The sequence below is a fragment of the Natrix helvetica genome, assembly GCF_964273705.1.
Source record: "Natrix helvetica genome assembly, chromosome: 5".
Lineage (NCBI taxonomy): Eukaryota > Metazoa > Chordata > Lepidosauria > Squamata > Natricidae > Natrix > Natrix helvetica.
Window position 1 is genome coordinate 57,076,715 of NC_138551.1, and position 20,022 is coordinate 57,096,736.

General features: G+C 35.5%; 2 protein-coding genes across 7 annotated transcripts in view; one reads left to right on the forward strand and one right to left on the reverse strand.

Moving 5' to 3' along the window:
- TECTB (tectorin beta) overlaps positions 1-5,458 on the forward strand; it is a 28,027-nt gene extending 22,569 nt beyond the window's left edge. For all 6 annotated transcript variants that reach the window (XM_081955433.1, XM_081955434.1, XM_081955430.1 and 3 more), the window contains 3 exons: positions 551-620; positions 2,306-2,338; positions 3,754-5,458. In XM_081955433.1, the coding sequence (XP_081811559.1) occupies positions 551-620; positions 2,306-2,338; positions 3,754-3,803 (153 nt within the window). In that variant the 3' untranslated portion in view covers positions 3,804-5,458. The remainder of the gene's footprint in view (positions 1-550; positions 621-2,305; positions 2,339-3,753) is intronic.
- A 1,035-nt stretch (positions 5,459-6,493) lies between these two features.
- LOC309392635 (guanylate cyclase 2G-like) overlaps positions 6,494-20,022 on the reverse strand; it is a gene marked incomplete at both ends in the record, with an annotated part of 40,289 nt that continues 26,760 nt past the window's right edge. The window contains 9 exons of the mRNA XM_081954065.1: positions 6,494-6,631; positions 7,740-7,831; positions 9,908-10,006; positions 12,350-12,524; positions 12,683-12,875; positions 14,635-14,775; positions 15,518-15,695; positions 18,088-18,253; positions 18,956-19,027. Coding sequence (XP_081810191.1) covers positions 6,494-6,631; positions 7,740-7,831; positions 9,908-10,006; positions 12,350-12,524; positions 12,683-12,875; positions 14,635-14,775; positions 15,518-15,695; positions 18,088-18,253; positions 18,956-19,027 — 1,254 coding nt within the window. The remainder of the gene's footprint in view (positions 6,632-7,739; positions 7,832-9,907; positions 10,007-12,349; positions 12,525-12,682; positions 12,876-14,634; positions 14,776-15,517; positions 15,696-18,087; positions 18,254-18,955; positions 19,028-20,022) is intronic.

Genomic DNA, 20,022 nt, shown 5'->3' on the forward strand with positions numbered 1-20,022 from the left:
GCTCTCAGGGTTGCTGAGTTCTTTCAATATCTCAGATAATTCACAAGAAGGGATAGTGGCCCTTTTTTCCCCTTCTGTTCAGTTGTGTCTGATTCTTAATATTGCCTAGACAACTCCCTGCAGTTATCTTGGCATAGTTTTTCAGTGGTTTGCCATTGCTTCTTTTCGAGGGCTGAGAGAAAGTGATTGGCCCAATATCACCTATCTGGCTTTTGTGCCTAATATGGGACTAGAACTTGCAGTTTCTCAGTTTCTATCCTGATGTTTTAACTAATATACGAAACTGGCTCTTTAATGGCACATAATTCTCACCAAATATATCAAGAGCGAGGTTACTATCTTAACTTTATTCCATGGAATTGTTGCTAAAGATCTGCAAAAATGCTCTCAAAATGTTTAAGGGAAGGGAATCTGCATTATATTTGGCTGGCTAAAGAAAATAATTTGTCTTTTTGTTGTTATTCTTTTCTTTGGGTTCTATAGCTACTTAGGTTACATACTTTTTATAAACTAGGATTAACTATTTTAACTATTTTTTTCTATTTTTAAGGCATGTGCAAAACGGAAAGAACATATGGAGCAAACAGGTGGCATTTTAATTGCAGAATTCATTGTGAATAGTAAGTTCTAATGTTTCTAATAAAAGTGAGAATGCTTTACTAGAAGAGACTTGAAAAGAATTGCCACACTCATTGAGATGAAAAGAATTGCCACACTCAGTCACTTACATATTCAAATTCACATTGTTTATCCATGTAAGTATATCATTCAAAACACACCCACACAGAGATACTTTGCTACACACTTCACACCCACCTTTATTCCCTAATCCACTTTTACTATATCCTCCCCTCTCACTTTCCACTCTTCCTTCTATGTTGGAAACAGTTGGATGATCACCAGCTCTGTTCTTCTCAGACTGTTCCACCATTATATGCATCAGTAGTGAAGTCAATTTTATTTTTCCTTTCCTGAATAGAATATTTCATAATAAACAATGCTTACTCAGGGCCAGAGTAGACTGGAAAGAGCAAATGGAAGCTCACATTTCACTTGGAAGACTGCTGAATTTTTCTGAGAAGGAAAAATAAATATAACAAATAAACTATAAATATCAGCAGTGGGATGCAGCCTAGCCTTATCCTGACTGTATCATTCTGACTTGGCTATATCTCAATTGATTTTCTGATTAAGGCAGAAACAGAGAACATTTAAACTGAATGTGGAACATTATGATCAACCTTCAGATGCATTCCAAGATCTGGAGGAATCCTGAAAGATGAAATTAAGATAAACCTTATAGCATAAAAAACAGTGGATTAGCAAGCTTGATCAAGTCAAATTAGCTAAGGAAAAAATTTATTGTAATGAGTCGTAATAAGAGCTACAGTATTTTTTAAATTCAGAAAGTTGTTTGTAGGGATGACTGAGATGAGCTGTTTGAGATATTTTGTTTACTCTGAACTAGGAAATGTCATGATCAGCCACCCTGAACATTGTTTAAAATAAAATTGCAAATTCAGCTATTCAAATTTTCTGAATAGGCCAGCGATGGTGAACCTTTTTTGGCTTGTGTGCCACAAGTGGGGGGAGTGCAGGTGGGTCATGTGCGGGTGTGCCGCACCCATAATGCAACGCGCAACCCCCCCAGTGCGCATGCGTGCACAACGCGTGACCCCCCCATTTTTACATGCTTTTTTCGTCCTCCCCAGGCTCCAGAGGGTTTATAGGAGCCTGGGGAGGGCGAAAAGAGCCTCCCCCGCCCCCCCCAGAGGCCCTCCGGAGGCTTCAGGGACCGTCCAGAGGCTTCCCTGAAGCCTTCGGAACACTTAAAAGCACCCTCCGAACAAACCGGAAGTGACTTCCGGTTTGCTCGGAGGATCGTTTTAAGCGCTCCGAAGGCGTCAAGGAAGCCTCCGGACGGTCCCTGAAGCCTTTGGAACGCTTAAAACGACCCTCCGAGCAACCCGGAAGTCTCCGGACGGTCCCTGAAGCCTCCGGGGGGGCGGGGGAGGCTCTTTTCGCCCTCCCCAGGCTCCTATAAACCCTCTGGAGCCTGGGGAAGGTGAAAAATAGCTTTTAAAAAGGTGAACTCAGCTAACCAGCATGCGCATGCGCGCTGGCCAGCTGACAGGGCAGCGCCTCGCGTGCCCTGACAAATGGCTCTGCGTGCCACTTGTGGCACGCGTGCCATAGGTTCGCCATCACTGGAATAGGCCATCCTTTTTAGAATTGATGTAGCTTGCATTGATAAAAATTATATAACTTGTTAATAATCTAAGACTTTTTTTCTTATTTCACATAGGTAAAGGGTTATCCAGGAGTTACACATTTTCAGGTAGAATTTAGAAATACTATAATTAAAAGATTAATTGTGATCCAGCTAATACTATACAGATAATAGGGCTGTGTAATGCTTCAGTTTGAAACTGAAAAGTTGCTTCAGCATACGTGGGAGCCTATAGGCATCACCTGCCAACTTCTTGAGTTATATACCTGTTTCACTGAGTCACTGACATATGTTGATAGATCTTGGGAACAAGTGCAGTTCTTTTAATCAGATGGTGGATTCACATTCCTGCAAATTGTGAAGCAACTTTTCAAAACCAAACCTAAAATATTGAACAATCCTAACAGATAACAAATGAAGATTGTTATCTTACCCTGCCCACAGTTAGGAGTTCATACCTGATGGGCTTGAGGCTGACTCAGACTTCCATCCTTCCGAGATCAGTAAAATGAGGACCCAGATTGTTTGGGGCAATACATCGACATTTTAAACCACTGAGAGAGTGCTGTAAAGCATCATAGTGTGGTATATAAGTTCTTAAATTGCTATATGCTACTCAAGATTGCATCACAAAATGTGGAAATAAAATGGACAATGTTTTGTTTGCTGGTTATTTGTTTCAAAATTGGCAGGGGAAATGGCAGTAGGTGTTGCAAATGATCTTGATTCCTACCTGTAACCTCTCACCTAGACATTCTGAAAAATTGGCTGAAATTGCACTACCAAAAAACATCCATTCCGGTGCTGAAAGTTAGTACTGTAATGGAATCAGTTATTTTGCAAGGTTTTTAAGGAGAAGGTTAAGTATGGAAATGATAGATGTTTGCTTTCCAAAGCCATCTTTTTTTTTTTTTGTAGAAAATGTTTTAAAAATACAAATAAAAACAAAAAATAAATTATGGTAATCTTTTCATATCCTTTAAAAATTGCCTTTTGTTTGCAGTCCTTCAGAGAGTGAGCAAGAAACAGACCCCAGATATTGTCCAGAATCCAGGCTTACTACATTTCCCATAGCCTTCCATATAGAACCTAGATACCACTGGATATATTTTTTCATTCAAATAAATAAACACAATAATAAATAATGTGTATCTTCACTATGAAAACCAGTTTGGAATAGTGATTAAGGCACTGAGCTAGAAACTGGGAGACTACGAGTTTTATTTCCACCTTAGATACAAAACCAACTGAGTGACTTTGGGCCACTCACTCTCTGTCAACCCTAGTAAGGAGGAAACCAAGGAAGAAATGGCAAATTACTTCTAAAAATCTTGCCCCAAAAGCTGCAGGGAGAGGGTTATCTGGACTCTATATTGGTTTGAAGGTACAAAAATAAAAACGAATGAGAAATAAATCTTTACAATACTTTGGAAAGTACAAGAACGTAAAAGGATGTGAGTGGTAGAGACTGTGCGGTGACAGTTGCTAATGACTTATATTCTTTCTGTTTCTTTCCTTTACAGTTATTTTCCATTTACTCCTGCTATTTGGAATTTGTGTCGTTTCAGTATAATATCTGATACAGCTTCAACTGTTAATTATTATACTGTGGTTCTCTGTTGCTACAAAAAGGTACTTCAAAATTTTGCATAAAATGAGATCTAAGAATAATAGTGATTTGTATTCAATTATGTGTTTTCTTAATATACATTTCTTGTTTTCTGAGCAAGAGAATAAAGATATTTAATATTATTTACAACTGTTTTTCCCCCTCAAATGTTAGTCCAAAGAAAAAAGGCAACCTTTTATTTAATTTTGACTACCTGAACCAAGCATCTATCTCTTAAATATTGGGACTAGCAAGAAAATCACTTTGCAGAAATAAGATAGTTATTGCTAATACAGTTTCTTAAAGATTCCAATAGAGAATAGTTGGGTTAGCAGAATAATGTCTGGATAAATCAATGTACACCAATATTGTACTAGAATTAGATCTTGGCTTCTGTATATTATGTTAGAGAAACCTTGTGTGCAACCAAGACCACTGTCTATTTTTGAGTAAAGTATATTTGTATTGAGGACACTGACTGAATTCACATATCTTATTAAGCCATAAACCATGATTTATAGACCATAATTATACAACAAATCATACAAATGACAAAAGACACGGTTCCTATCTACCTTCAGATGAATGATTATGCCCATAGAAGCTTCTTAAAAAATACACAATTGTATTGTAGTCTTCCTGAGAGTACCAGTAATAATTGAATATATAACATTTGGTGAATAAGTAGGACTTCTGTTCCAAGTTGCATTTCTCTTTAGGACCACCATCATCAGCTTTTAGAAATAATCATTTAAGAAAGTGATTGAAGTTTAATATTTAAAGTTGAATAAAAGCTTGCAATGTCTAGAATATTCCTTAATCTCTATACTCAGTAAATACTTTATTGGGCTGTAACTGATGAGCTGAAAGATATACATTACACCCATTTATTAAAACAGTATTTTGGTCAAGAGAATAAACATATACTTGAGAACATAAAAAGGAAATAATTACACAATCCCATTTATAAACAATCAAAATGACTTTTCTGAACTAATATACAAACTACAATATAAACTTTTTAAAAATAGACAAATGAAAATAAAAAGATTAAGAAAACCATCACTTTGATTCATGTGCTTTATCTACATTTAATAATTATATTAGACAAAGGAATATGTCATTTTTAAAATCAATCATAGATTACAAAATGAACTGGCTGATATATTTTGTTAGAATACTAGAACCACAATATCTGAAGCAACTTATATTCTTACGGCAATATAACATGAAGAATGAAATTTGAATGAGGGCAGGAGGAAAATATGTTAATATACTAAAATGACCATGCTTTTCTTTAAACTAAACATCAGTGAGATATTTTAAAATAATCCAGAAATAATATTTAGATTTTATCTTTTTTTAAAATATATAAAATAAAGATAAATAGCTTTATGTCTATGAAGATTTTCAATCACCCAGGTCATGATTGCCATAAGGTGTCCCAAAGAAGCTTCTTGGATGACAAGTGAAATGTTCTCAAACAAACCAAGAAAGTCCTGTTGCCTTTTTGAGAAAGCACCTTTATGGGATAATTAGCTTTAGATTTTTCTACTTCGTCTTGCATTGCTTTGTTTCTCATACAAATTCTATTCTGAAGTAACATCTGTACTATGCAATAAAACACACATTTCAATAAATTTATTTCTAAGTAGATATTGTTAATCCTCAAGGAGCGCTTGCTTATGTGTCAATAAGTTACATTGTGCCTGATGAGATTCACTAGACTATTTCCTTAGTTGTGCATTTTGCTAATTATATATATTTTTTAAAAATACAAAAACATCTACACAGACAATACGCACGGCACTACAGCATTTCTTATACTAGTGTAAAAAGTGAACTTTTTAATATACTATATGCTATTCAATAAGCAATAGGAGGCTTTGTGACAGTTCCCTTGTGATGCACTTATATAGAAATGGTAACAGTGGATGAAAAGAGAAATTTAAGGTAAAAAAAATATCCTACTACTTGCCAATGGGTATTTCTTTTTAATTTAAATGGGATTTATGGGTCTATTCTTTGATAATGTAAACTTTAGGTTTGGAACAAATGTGAATTCTAGAAGATGGTAAGCTTATAAATGCCTAAAAAAGCTCTAGCCCTATGGAAGAAAAGCAGCCTTATACTTGTTTTGAATTGTCTGTCCAAAAGGTAGCAATATGACTATGAAGAATTAGTTTAATATGATATTACTATTTAGAAGAACTGTGCTGTTTCAGATACTATTCCCCAACGATATTTCAAAGTTTGGACCAAATGTAGGTCATAAAGCCTACAAGTGTTTAAATCAGCCATGGTGGGGTTTTTTTAACGAGTGTGCAGCAACTGCAGAAGCCATCCATGTGAACACAGAAAAAGCAACTTTACAGAGCTCCAGAAAGGTATTGTGCTATGCTCCCATTTACATCAAAGCACCTTCTTTGAACGAAATCTATTAGATAGATTTCCCTCCTTTCTACCGGTTTGACAATTAAGATAGTTTACAATATAAAGTGTCCAAACTATAGACTAAACAGCAATACAAATTAAATATAAAGATAAATGTCAAACATTAAAATTAAATTAACAGTTAAAAAACATGGAGAAAGACAAGTGTTTTTACTAAATGTCTAAGTACTAGGAGATCACATTGAGTTAATACATTTAGATCAAGTAAAGTCCTTAGCTACATATTCTGCCTCCTCATTTCCCTTCAGCTGTGGTTGAAACTTGCTGTTGAAATCTGGTAGTGGCATGTCAAATCCAGCTTTTCCTTTCAGCCAAAAAGTCCTTTGCTGTCCTTTACCCTAGCAATAAACCAAAACAAAGCTCTTTTATATATCATCAAAAGCAAAGTTATTCATATGTGGTAAGTATCAAAACCCATAACTACAGAATGTTGGAAAAGAACAGTGAATCACAAAAGTTTGTGGCTTGACCCAGCGTGGTGGGGGGAGGGAGGCGTAGAGTGGAACTAGGCCGCATGAGCGGCAGGCTAGGGTGCATGCATGTGAGTGCCTGTTGCCCGCCACTCACACAAGTTGAGTTGCACGTGTGCACACATTCTTTGGCCAGCCACTCGCATGGCCCAATTCCAAATAGGCCACAGCCGGTAGTGGGCTATGGCTTGGGAGTTGGGGATTCCCGGCCTAGAAGACTGCCAGCTTTTTAGAAAGGATTAGCATTTAGCATGAGTAAAAGTATTCCTTTAAGGAAAGGTAATGAGGAAGAAATGGAAAAAATGCAATCCTGGGTCTGCCGCTTTTCACTATCCCAATCTTTCTTCATAAGAAGACTGCTTCTGAAAAGCCATTCAATATTTCGGATTTACAATCATTTCTCTAATGTTTATTTTGGATCTTCCCTGCTTAAACGGTCCAACAAAGTGTCAATATCTGGCAATCTGATTTCCTAAAAATACTAAAGTAGGTCAAACCTAGTTGAGTGAGACCCAGGTTTCTAGGCTACATTAAAGAACCAAAGAACCAAGCTAGAGTTAATGAAAACTTTACTATCTCTCAAACAAAGCTCATCAATTTGGGTGCATGCATGGTTTTGTACTGAAAAGGCATAATTGTAATGTAGTGATTGTTCAAAGCATAGATCAATCAACAAATGGTTGTAATATTAAAGCCCTGAGATAGGGATGGGCAATATGACATTTTCAATATTGCTGCAGTTCCCATTGTCTTTCATAATTTTAACAATGCTGACTAGCTCTGATGAAAGCTGGAGTTTAATAGTATCGCAAAATTACACACTGTCGAAAGCTTTCCACATAACATTTAACTATAGGGGGGGATAAGCTAGAATATATTGCATTCTGGCTTGCTAAATCTCCCTTTAATAATTTATTCTTCTAATCCATTCCCCTCTTTTCAGCTAGAGTATTCTTTGAGTCTATGAAAGGCATACCTTTATTCTTATAGTTCCTCTTTCTTGCAAATTATAACCACCAATTCTTTGAAGAGCATTTGCTGTGGTATTAGAAACATGGATTTGCAGAGCTAAGAAATGGAGGAGACAGCTATTATGTATTAACGTTTATAAATACAAAAAAGGAAAAAGTACACAGAAAAAGAAAAAATAATAATAAAGAAAAATGTATGTAAAGAAATTATTCCCTCTCCTTTAAGACAAATACAAACTTCAGTAATTTATCCACATCTTCAGTCTGCCATAGCTTCCCTGGAAGTGCACTGATATAAAGTTTTTGAAAGTATTCTACTTTAAAAAGTATTGTCTAATAACATTTCCTCCTATCTATTAACTCTTAATTACAAATTAGGGTCAAGCTGATTGCAATTCAGGTGGTCTTCATATTTAAGAATTAATCTAGACTCTTTCTCTTTTTTTCTAATAATGAGCAACCAGATGTTTTCTCTACCTGTCATAGCTGTCACTCTGCTGCTTGCCTCACATTGGATCTTTCGCCAGCTTGACATAAGCAATGGCAGGAGGGATAGAGATTGGAATGTGGGTGTTTGTGGGGTGGGGGTGGGGTTTGAAGCAGCCCTGATTCCGAGGAACATCAAACAAGCACAAGGTTAGCAAAAGGAATGTGGAGATGGGAAAGGTGCAAACTCAGGGTCCATTTCTAAAAGAACCTGAGAACTTTTAATTGGACATTGACTGATAATGGGGGGTGAGGGGTGGCCATGGGAAAAGGGGAAGTTAATTGCATTGCCTTAACACCAAGCTGACGGACTCGGCCTGCTCTAATCTGTAATCACTTTGTTCTCTTAAGACTTGGAGGGGAAACGACGCAGGAGTCTTTATTTGCTAATTAAGTAAGTGGGATGGATGACACTACCTGAGCACAAAAATAATACTCTTTCTCTGCAACTTCTCAGCAGTATAAGAATTTTATAATTAGCTATTACTGCCATCCATTTATACACCTATAAACTACTGTGCACACTCTGACAACAGGCTGCAATAATAAAATGGCATATTTTTGGTATATATGGTATATATATATGGTATATGGTATGTATGTATGTATGTATGTATGTATGTATGTATGTATGTATGTATGTGTATATATATATATATATATATATAGTGTCACAACCTCGTGTAAGATTAAGATTGTCTTAGCAATGTTTTGGCAAGATCCCACTCGCCATCTTCAGGCTGGTGTTTTCGGCTTCGTGCTTGTGCAAGTAAGGAGTGGTCGGAGCTGTCGTCTTTCTATGAATCTTGGTGGGGTGGTGGTGGAGTGCTGGCTTTGTTGCTGTAAGTGGGTTGATTGGCTGTGTAGTTGCATCCTGATTGGTAGATGGAGTTGATGTTTGTAGATTGGTTGGTTGCTTCGTATCATCCTGTGTGGCTGAGGTGCTGGCTGTGTGTCCATTGTTCTTTTGTGTTGTAATGACTTGGGTGGTGGGTGGGATTCGTTTGTTGACTAGGGCTGGTTTCCAGATGTCTGGTAGGCGGGAGGTATTGCAGAACACAAGAACGCAGTCAGAAAAAAAGAAAAAACTTCCTCCCTTTTCCAGCACCTTAAAGCAACAGGACATGAAATTGATTTTGAAGGAACCAAATTAATCTTCAAAACTGAACACTTCAACAAGAGAATATTTATGGAAGCCATCGAAATAGAGAAACACCCCCACAACATGAATAAACGTGACAATACCTCCCACCTACCAGACATCTGGAAACCAGCCCTAGTCAACAAACGAACTCCACCCACCATCCAGGTCGTTACAATACAAAAGAAAACACCAGCCTGCAGATGGCGAGTGAGACCTCGCCGAAATGTTGCCAAGACAATATCAATCTTACAAGGGAAAAGACCCGAATACAACAAGACCAGCATACCTACACCTGTGATAATCTACGAAAAAACTATGTATGTATGTATGTATGTATGTATGTATGTATGTATGTATGTATGTATGTATGAATGTATGTATGAATGTATGTATGTATGTATATATATATATATATATATATATATATATATATATATACACACACACACACACACACACACACACACACACGTGCGTGCATGTGTGTGTGTGTGTGTGTATAACATCAGCCTTTTATTTTGTTTCTAACAAATGATAACATACGTAAGCTGGTGCTTTCCATCCGTGAGGCTGTGTTCACAGAGTCTCCAAAAAGACAATAGCGTGGCCTTGTGATGCCTACTACTCCTGCAACAACAGGGCCTGGAATGACAAAGATCAAAAATTATTTCAGCCACAAATAAAAGGCATACAAGATTCTGTCATGCTTTATTTCTTACTGAAATATAGAAAAAATGAATTTTAGGGCATCTGCTCTGAATATTGGAATAAGTAGCTTTTACATATATTTTGTTTTCCCAACTATAGTGGTTTTCCTATTCTGCAGAATGCTCTTATTTCTAAAGTATTTGTTGAATAAATAATTTTTCTAAATATAATAGCAAGTTGTATAAAACTATGCTTAAGAATATGGATCAGGTTAACTATCTTTCCACTATAGTCATCTACTACACAGCTAGTATGAAGGGCTAAAGTAAGAGTCAAATAGAATCCAATTAAAAATCCATTTAATCTAATATCTTGTTTTCCCAGAAGAAGATAATTTTTATTTTGTTCAGAAGCTAACTCTTTTCTGAAAAAAAATATGTGAATGGTTCAGGCGAGTTTAATGCAAAGAACGTCCTGATGCATTCCCTATATAATACTAGTAAAGTTGTTTTGGTAACATAGCACATAGATGAAATACTGCATATAAATAATTATATCCTTACTACTATAGCATCAGATAGACATAATCACAACCTTATGGATGTTTCATGGAGATTATTCCTATGAGATTTGTGTACACATTTGAACATGTAGAACTCCATTCTTTCCCGGAATATATAGAACAAACTTGTGGCCCATGGGCCAGATACCTCATGTGCTGCCACTCCCACCCCCGTTTTAGTAAAGGGGGGATGAGTTGAGATATGTCACATGATGATAACGTGACAGTGTGAGTTTGACGCCTCTGATACCAGCAGACATCTGGAAGTAGGATGGCAAGAAGAACTACCATCCCTCACTACCATTCCTCAGCCAGTGACTGGTTGACACATTATACAAAGACATATCATGGTTTCTTTGATTTTTGGCTTGTGAATACAACCATTGCAGTTAATAAAGCATGAATTATAGCCCACTTCCATTTACTATAAAGTACTTAAACCATTACTTAATATGATATATATGATTTCCATTCTAGAATAGAATTGAATAGAACAGGACAGGACAGAATGGTATAGGAACGAATAGAATAGGAAAGAATAGAATAGGAAACAATAGAATAGAATCAGAAACAAATAGCCAGATTAATTCTCAAGCATTAAATGTAATAATACAATACAATAGTAGAGTTGGAAGGGACCTTGGAGGTCTTCTAGTCCAACCCCCTGCCTAGGCAGGAAACCCTATACCGTTCCAGACAAATGGCTATCCAAAATCTTCTTAAAGACTTCCAGTGTTGGGGCATTCACAACTTCTGGAGGCAAGCTGTTCCACTGATTAATTGTTCTAACTGTCAGGAAGTTTCTCCTCAGTTCTAAGTTGCTTCTCTCCTTGATTACTTTCCACCCATTGCTTCTTGTTCTGTCCACAGGTGCCTTGGAGAATAGCTTGACTCCCTCTTCTTTGTGGCAACCCCTGAGATATTGGAACACTGCTATCATGTCTCCCCTAGTCCTTCTTTCTCTTAAGCTAGACATACCTAGTTCCTGCAACCGTTCTTCATATGTTTTAGTCTCCAGTCCCCTAATCATCTTTGTTGCTCTTCTCTGCACTCTTTCTAGAGTCTCCACATCTTTTTTACATCGTGGCGACCAGAACTGAATGCAGTATTCCAAGTGTGGCCTTACCAAGGCATTATAAAGTGGTATTAACACTTCACGTGATCTTGATTCTATCCCTCTGTTGATGCAGCCTAGAACTGTGTTGGCTTTTTTGGCAGCTGCTGCACACTGCTGGCTCATATTTAAATGGTTGTCCACTAGAACTCCAAGATCCCTCTCACAGTTACTGCTATTGAGCACGGTACCACCTATACTGTTATGTTCTAACTCATTTCATATTGTCACCACCTGAAACACAATCACATATCTCAGGATGGATCTAAGATTTACTTAAAAGTTGTAATGTCTTTCTAAAACACAGACAGAAAAAAATCAAAGCAATGAATTTTTATACTGTATCATTTAATATCCTGTAAAACAAACAACCTGAGAGATCAATAATGAATTATAACCAATAAAAGAAGCAATTCTTCTTAGTTCATCAAAGATCTCTATCTTAAAGGACATTTTGCAATGGGGGGTGGATATAACAGTATTGGCTTAAGTCTAAAGGACACTTCCAACTCAGTTTATCTAACATAAATCAGGAAGAATAATAAATTGCAAGTGTTTGCTGATTCTGTGCCAATGAGCAGTATGTGATATGATAAATTCATTTCCACAAAAGGTCAATTCAGTTAAGATCTGAAAGTCCAAAGAGATTTATGCTATTCACCTGTATGAATTCCAATTCGCACCCTCAATTTCTCATTAGGCAAGTGCCTGATTTTGAATGATATAATTGCACTAAGAAAGTGCAAAGACATAGTGGCAATTTCTTCGACATGTTTTGCCCCATTGGGAATGGGGAGGCCACTAGCCACCATGTAGGCATCTCCAATAGTTTCAACCTAGAAACAAAAAAAGGTCATGATTTGCACTTGTAGACAGGCAGAACTCAGATAAAGTTTTCAGAAAAAGATAATGATATATGGAAAATTGTGGATATTTTTTCGTAGCTCCTGAGAGGAATGATGAAAATATCCTTTATTGGGGATTTCCCCCCTACCTTGTAGACATCATATATTTTAATGATATTATCAAATAGACTATACAGGTCATTGAGGAGAGTGACGACTTGCAAGGGAGAGCTGAAGGAGCATAACTTAGTGAAGCCGACGATATCTGAGAAGAAAATGGAGACTGATTCAAAGCTTTCAGGCTCCACTGATTTTCCAGCAACAAGTTGTTCTCCTATAAAACTGGAACATAAATGATGAGAGATAAATTCTGCCTCTATTCAAGACTCTTAAAGTCATAAAAACATGCAAGTTATATACAATTTATCATTCCATAACAAGATAGTTCTTTATTCTTCAAGATTGGATTTATTTACCACAGTATGTAATTGAGCCATAGCTTTACAATACAGCAATAATGTTATTTGTTTAAAAAATGTGTGTACTGCAAAAGTCAGAATTTCCACCTGCAAATCTAATAAATTAACCTAAATGAGCTTTATTGGAAAGAAAAGATCAGGTTCCAGCACAGGAATACTACCGTAGCTACCAATTGATTTTCAAAGGAAGCTTCTTTGTATGCTCCATTGTGGTGGCAATATTTTTTTTAATCATTCTAGTGCCTGTATAATGCAACCAGCTTAAGAGAATGGAGGAGGTTGGGGAGGGGAGGGTAAGTTGGTACATTACTGTAGCAGGATAACGGTGCATATGGTCTTAGTTTGCTTAATTGCCAAAGCTGTTCCCAGGCTGGGAAATACTTTTCAGAACTAGGTAAACATTAGACAATCTATTGGGAACCACATGCCAAAAGTAATGAAAGGGGAATTAAAGTCACTGTTAGACAAACCGAGCAAAAAGTTGGATGAAGCCAAACTAAATGTGGGTGGGTCTATCCTCTTGCACTTTGTGCATTTCTTTTCTTTTTCTCCTCATTCAATAAATTTTTGAGAGCAGCAAATCAAAATAATTGTAGGAGGCATTGAAATTAGACCAGGACTAATCTAGACCATGAAAGGAAATTGTGTGCTTTGAATTGCTCATCCTTTTCTAGAAAAAGGTACTCATCACAATTCAGCGGAGATCTCAGCTGAAAGTTTATTACCAAGATTTTAAATAATCTGATGTTTACTATATGGAAGATTAAACTGCTAAACAGAAGCATGGATGAAGGACCTTTCATATTCAGATTTAATGAGATTAATTTTGAGCCATGTATATCTAGATTCTTTATAAAAAGGGTGAAAAATTAGAATTACCATTTCCCTTTTGTAAGTAAGTTGCCACTATCATTGCCTTATTCCAAGATATTTTGAGACTTCATTCTAGATGGAGAACATTTTTCATATTTCTGTCTCCCTTTTCCTAGGAGTGTTGTGAAAAAGAAGTTTCATTTCTAATATGTAAGAAGTAAGCATTGTCTGATTCTGTTGCAATGCATTTTGCACAAAGCAGACATACATCATTATAAAGATGTATCCAAATTGTTTCATATTCTATGGAATTGACGTGATTTCAGGTATTGAGTGACTGAACTAATTATCTCACTTTCAGTGGCCCATAAATATAGCCACTAATTTAGATCCAGCTCTACTATTCCAAATCATAGTTTGTTCTTACTTTGCAATTTTATTTGTGCAAAATTATAGTACTGTACCTGCAAATTAGGACGCTTTCGTTTAAATGAAAAAGCCAAATAAAAGTTTAAAGCAAATGAACGTACTATGAATAGAATTCTCTAGGGTAAAGGGTAAAGATAGTGTCTACCAATGCATTTGTTCTTACATTCATCCTCATGCCCCTCAGATCTCTGAGGTAAAGATTGCTCTGTGATCTACACTTTTTAATTATTAAACAGAAAAGAACTGGGATTGTAACGAAAAACATTCTACAATAAATTGAGAGTCAATTTAGCTTGGGGCTAGACCTATTGTGCAGGATGAAAACCTGTAGACAATCTACTCAGAAAGAAAGGAGAAAAAAAGTGAAAGATTTCCCTTACCTGGGTAACATGGCTGATAAAAGTGTTTCAGTTTTCTTTTTTTCTGCCAATAATAAGGTCGTTCTTGCTTCAACTACTTCTTCCAGATGATTTGCATATTTTTCCAGTTTATTAACCATGTTGTCTAAGATACTAAAATGGCTTTTAGAAGTGTTCAAAAAGCAAATATTAAATGAAACTTACTTTACCAGTCTACAAAAGTATAATGTAGGAGAATGTGCTATTGCTTCTGAACTTCTATTCATTACAAATCTCTATTCTGTATGATTATTAAAGATTGAAATTGCTCTGATAACCACAACAATAATTAATTAAAACTACTGAAACTCTCCAGTAGTTTTAACTAAATGTATTGATGATACTTTTTCCCCAATAAGTTATCAAGTTAAAAATCAGATAATAGCGTATAAAAGTGCTCAAATTCATGTTCATTATGTACATCTTCTGACTGATTTAAGAGGCTCATCTTCCAGCATCATATTATTTCACCTTTTGGTACTGTCCATGGAATGTTCTTAGCAAGGATACTGGAGTGGGTTGCCATTATCAAAAGAGTGTTTCCAAAGATGGCTATATATCCATGATTTAATATCCATTATTAATTATTATTATGTACTAATACTAGAACACTACAAAACTACTGAGTAATCATTTAAATAAAACAAAAATAATAAACTTTTGTATGCCTCTTTGCAAATAACTCCATTTCTTGGTTTGGGGGAGGCAAGCATGTAAGAATGCTGAGCTATATATCTTTATTTCATTATGTGTTTGGTATCTTCATTAAGAAACCAACACTTTAATATTTGAAATATTTTCATCCTCAATATCAAATAAAGAATAATGGTGAACAGAGATACTTTTGCTTCAAGAGAAAATTTACCTATCAGGGCTGGCGTCTCTTAGTGCTGTCTTTATCTCAGAGAATATTGGCCTCTTTTCTGGATTTTCATTCCAACATGCCTTCAAAAGTTCAGTTATTTTACAATTGCATTTATCTATTGAAATAGAAGGTCGCAGTGGAACAGAAGACTTAGAGTCCTTGATTCTTTTTATTATTTCTGGAATTAATGAACACAGCAAGATCTCAAAATATTACACATTTTGCTTTTCGTCAAATATCAAACCATAAATCATGACTTAAACTGTAATAACTATTTGTACATTGCCCAAAGGCACTTGTTTGTGAGATGGGTTGCCATGTTAATGTGACAAATAAATGAATAACAGATTGCATTAAGGCAAAATCAACCAAATTGCATTTACAATTTAGCACAGGTTTAGGAAGTGGCAAATTTGAGGATGGCATTTAAAATCTCAGATCTCACTGTTTCTAAATGCTTGCTAAGCCATTAATGCTATTTGCTTGTGTTAGATTGGGTATTGAGAAGGCAGACACAGGCTTATGGCAACAACAGCTCTTTATTGTAACAGAACAACTATGTACAATCCAGCAACTGCATGGTCTGACAGCAGCCCTTTTATAGGGAGCTGTCAGACCTCTCAACCAATAGGATTGAACATCTGTTCCCACCGGAACAGAGGACCTTGGTGGAAACCATGGTAGATAGTTTGAATATCTAACAGCTTGGCTTTGGCTTACTGCAATTCGTGGATCAAGTTTTGTAGATCAGATGAATCTGGTCATGCATTTATTCACTAGAATGATGCAGATTCAACAACAAAGCAACTAATTTTCATTAATGCAATTTGTTTGTTTGTTTGTTTGTTTTTATTGGATTTATATGCCGCCCTTCTCCCAAAGGACTCAGGGCGGCGTACAACATTAAAAAAAAAAACACATCCCAAAAATTGAGTTTTTTCTCTTTCAAAAAATAACCAGGAAATGGGAGTGGAATACTTAGGTAGGGTGTGTGAACAAAAAAGAAAAGAACAGGCCTGAATGTTCTATAATTTTCAATAATAATATGTACATCTCATTTCAAATGGCTTTTATTATTATTTAAAAAAAAAATCAAGCTCCTTTTAATATAGCTCCCAATTTTGTTGCTGAAATTCAGTACCACAATGGCCAGATTTGAGAAAGCACTTTTTCAGACTGTTTACAAAGGAGGGAGGGGGTTGTTTGACTTTCAAACAACAATCTCCCTCTTTTTACATACAAAAATATAATGGAAAAATTGAACTGGATGATGTCATAGCATCCCTGGGGAAAAACAGTGTATGTTGTATTTGTGATCAACACCTCCCACAGCTTAGAAAAGAAACACATGTAGATCATAAGAACCATATCAATGTAGGACAGACTTGTTTAACTATTTAATGGAAGATTAGCTGCACCCATAGTAGGCAAAGATCTATTGAAGAGATTCAGATTATTCTAAATAAAGAATTGACAAGCAGTGACTTTATAAACAAATTCTAAGACATAATCTGACATGTAGAGGAATGGTACATATTTTTCTTCTTATCAGAAGAAAAATATGTAGGGAAAAAGATAAAAGACAGAAACCAGCTCATTTGGAATACTTGGTGTATGAATACTTGGCTTTAAAATATGGTTGTCCTTATGGAAAAATAGAACCATGTCATCTGAACTGACAGGTTCAGGTAGAAATATCTCAAAATCGGATATAAGCTTCCGTATAGGGATGCATACTATTCTTTTTAAAATGTTAAACATATTGTGTAGATTAGCTACAGACATACATGAGTACATAATACTTCCCAAGGACTTTTGGATTACATACTCTCGCTATACATACATATAAACAGATTATAAATGTTTGTGTGTGTATGTGTCTAAACAAATTTTTCTACCTATCAATGTTGCAGAATAAATGTCACAATTTATCACAATAAGAAGAAAAAAGAGAACCTTCTGCACTCTTATTTTGATCTTGAAATGGACCATCTTCATGATTGTATATCAATTCTCTCATAATAATAGCAAAACTGTAAATATCACCCTTCTGGGTGCCATGAAATGGATACTCCTCCATTCTAAGCAATTCAGGAGCTGTCCAGAATAAATCTGCAAACAAACAAACAAAATGGGACAGATTAATAGGATGTGGACATTTAGAGTTCTTGTTTCAAATACTAATGATATCTAAAGCAATATTTTAATGTTTCATGTTTTACCCCAAGTCTGAAAAATTATGAGATGGTTTTGGTGGCCTTTAGGAATAAGTGTTCATATCTGATTATTACTTATTTCTACAATAATTCAATCCTATCTAGTCTGCCTGCCTACCTGCCTGCCTGCCTGCCTATCTATACCATAGACAACAGAATGGTGGATTATGCAACAGACATGGTAGATATCTGGTTACTGCACATGATAATCTCAATATTTTTTCTTCCCAAAATATTTAAATACTGAGATGTTACAAACTAAGTGCTTAGATGGTTGATGTTCTTTGGACTCCTAATTATATAGGGCTCTTACCAGCATAGTTCTTTGGACTCCTAATTATATAGGGCTCTTACCAGCATAGTTTGGCTCTTCCTCTATTATTGTGGATTTTCTTTTGGATTTAAGTTCCCATAAACCAAAATCACACAGCTTGATTTGCATGCGACTGTCTACCAGACAGTTTGTAGGCTTTAAATTTCCATGAGATTTCAGAGGGCTGTTGTGGATGAAGAACATACCCTGAAAATAAACACACAGAGTGTAAGTTTGTGTGAGAGAAGAATGCAGAAATACAAAGATATTAGTATGATAGGGAAAATAATCTACCGATAGCTGCATGATTCTTACAGCAATAAGTAGATCATCTTAAACAAAAGAAATTAGCAATATATAATATTTACCATGAACAGCAACAGCAAGATTTCAATTTTTGATTGACTTTAATCATAATATAGTCTATTATAGCTTTTCATTCTAGAGCATTGTTTTTCCAGTACTGCCAGCCTAACCTTTCTTTGATATCAAAATTAGAAATAATTATACAGATACTGGTTTAGAAATATGGTCTCTAGCATATCCCAGGTTTATATATTAAATATCCAAATTCAGACCAAGAATTACAATCTCATTTATTAAAAATATAACTCAACCCAATAATAGTTAGCCCAAGTAGAATAACCTTTTCCCTTTATTTTCTTTGTTGTTAGAATTAGGATCTAAAGTAAATATACAATTAAGACACACAGCCATTTCTACTTCTACACATGTGCACACATACACCCTAACAAAGAGAGAGAATAATACTACTTAAAGAGCTGCCACACAACCATGACAAGAACAGAGATAATGTATTCTCTCATTTTATTCAGTTGCTTTATTAATAAGCAGTTTTCAAACTGCTGATTTTTGTAGTATAAAATGATTTTTCTACGCCATACTCACATTGACTATGTCATAGGCAAAAGAGATTTTGAAAATCCAATCTAGTTCAATAGCAGAATGTAACAAAACATCCTAGAAAAAGAATCAGCACAGGAATATTATGGATTTTTTGGGGTGGGGGAGAGAGATGGATTTCTTATTAATACAATTTATCCTTAATCTATTCCATGTGTTTCTATATTAGCTCAATATTTTTAAGCATGCTCTACCCAATTTATTTATGTCAGTTCATTATAATGTAGTTTACTTACGAGAATTTCAAAATGTTTACAATACATTTGAAAACTAAGAGCACAGTCTAAAGTTATAGCTTTTTGTTGCAACTTTGCTGTTGCTCACCTTAGGGCATTTCCATCAATTTCTGATGTCTCACGATGGCAACAGAAAATAATCTTATAATCTCCTTTAAGGGCTCAGAGCACTGGACTGAGACCAAGAGAAGAATATGAATCTACTCCTAGTTATCTATACAGGAAATACCTCAATTTGTCCTACTCAGCAATGGCAGTTCTATTCTGGTTGAGCTTATTATAATATTTTCCTTGAAGAAATTCTAATGATAAGACCCTCTAGCAGGCCACAGAGAAAGCTCTCTGATGTGATACCTAACAAAAAATCTTGCAAGCACCTTGCAGGAGTCAAGATTTTTTTTGTTTATTCCTAATATACAGAGTCTAGGGGTTTGGTTTTTGATTTCTATTCTTGTTCATCAAATGCCAGTATTGTAATATGTGGCTTGAAAAACTGTATTGTTGAAGATCTTTTTGAAATACTTTCTCCTGGCTGAGTTGCAATTATTGTAGCTTGGAAAATCAATGCTGATAAAAGGTCACAAGTGAGACACAGTTTAAATCAGAAGCCTCCACATCATCCCTGTTTCCAAAGATATAAAATTTTATATTTATGTATCAATTTATGTTCCGAAATTTTATCACAACAAATACCAGTGATTGCTTTGTTTCATTTTTGATTGGATTTCATTTTTTAATTTCAGTTGATGAAATTACATCACACTTCTTTGCTTCAATTTCATTTCTGATTTACTGTTTCATTTCTTGCTGTTCTAA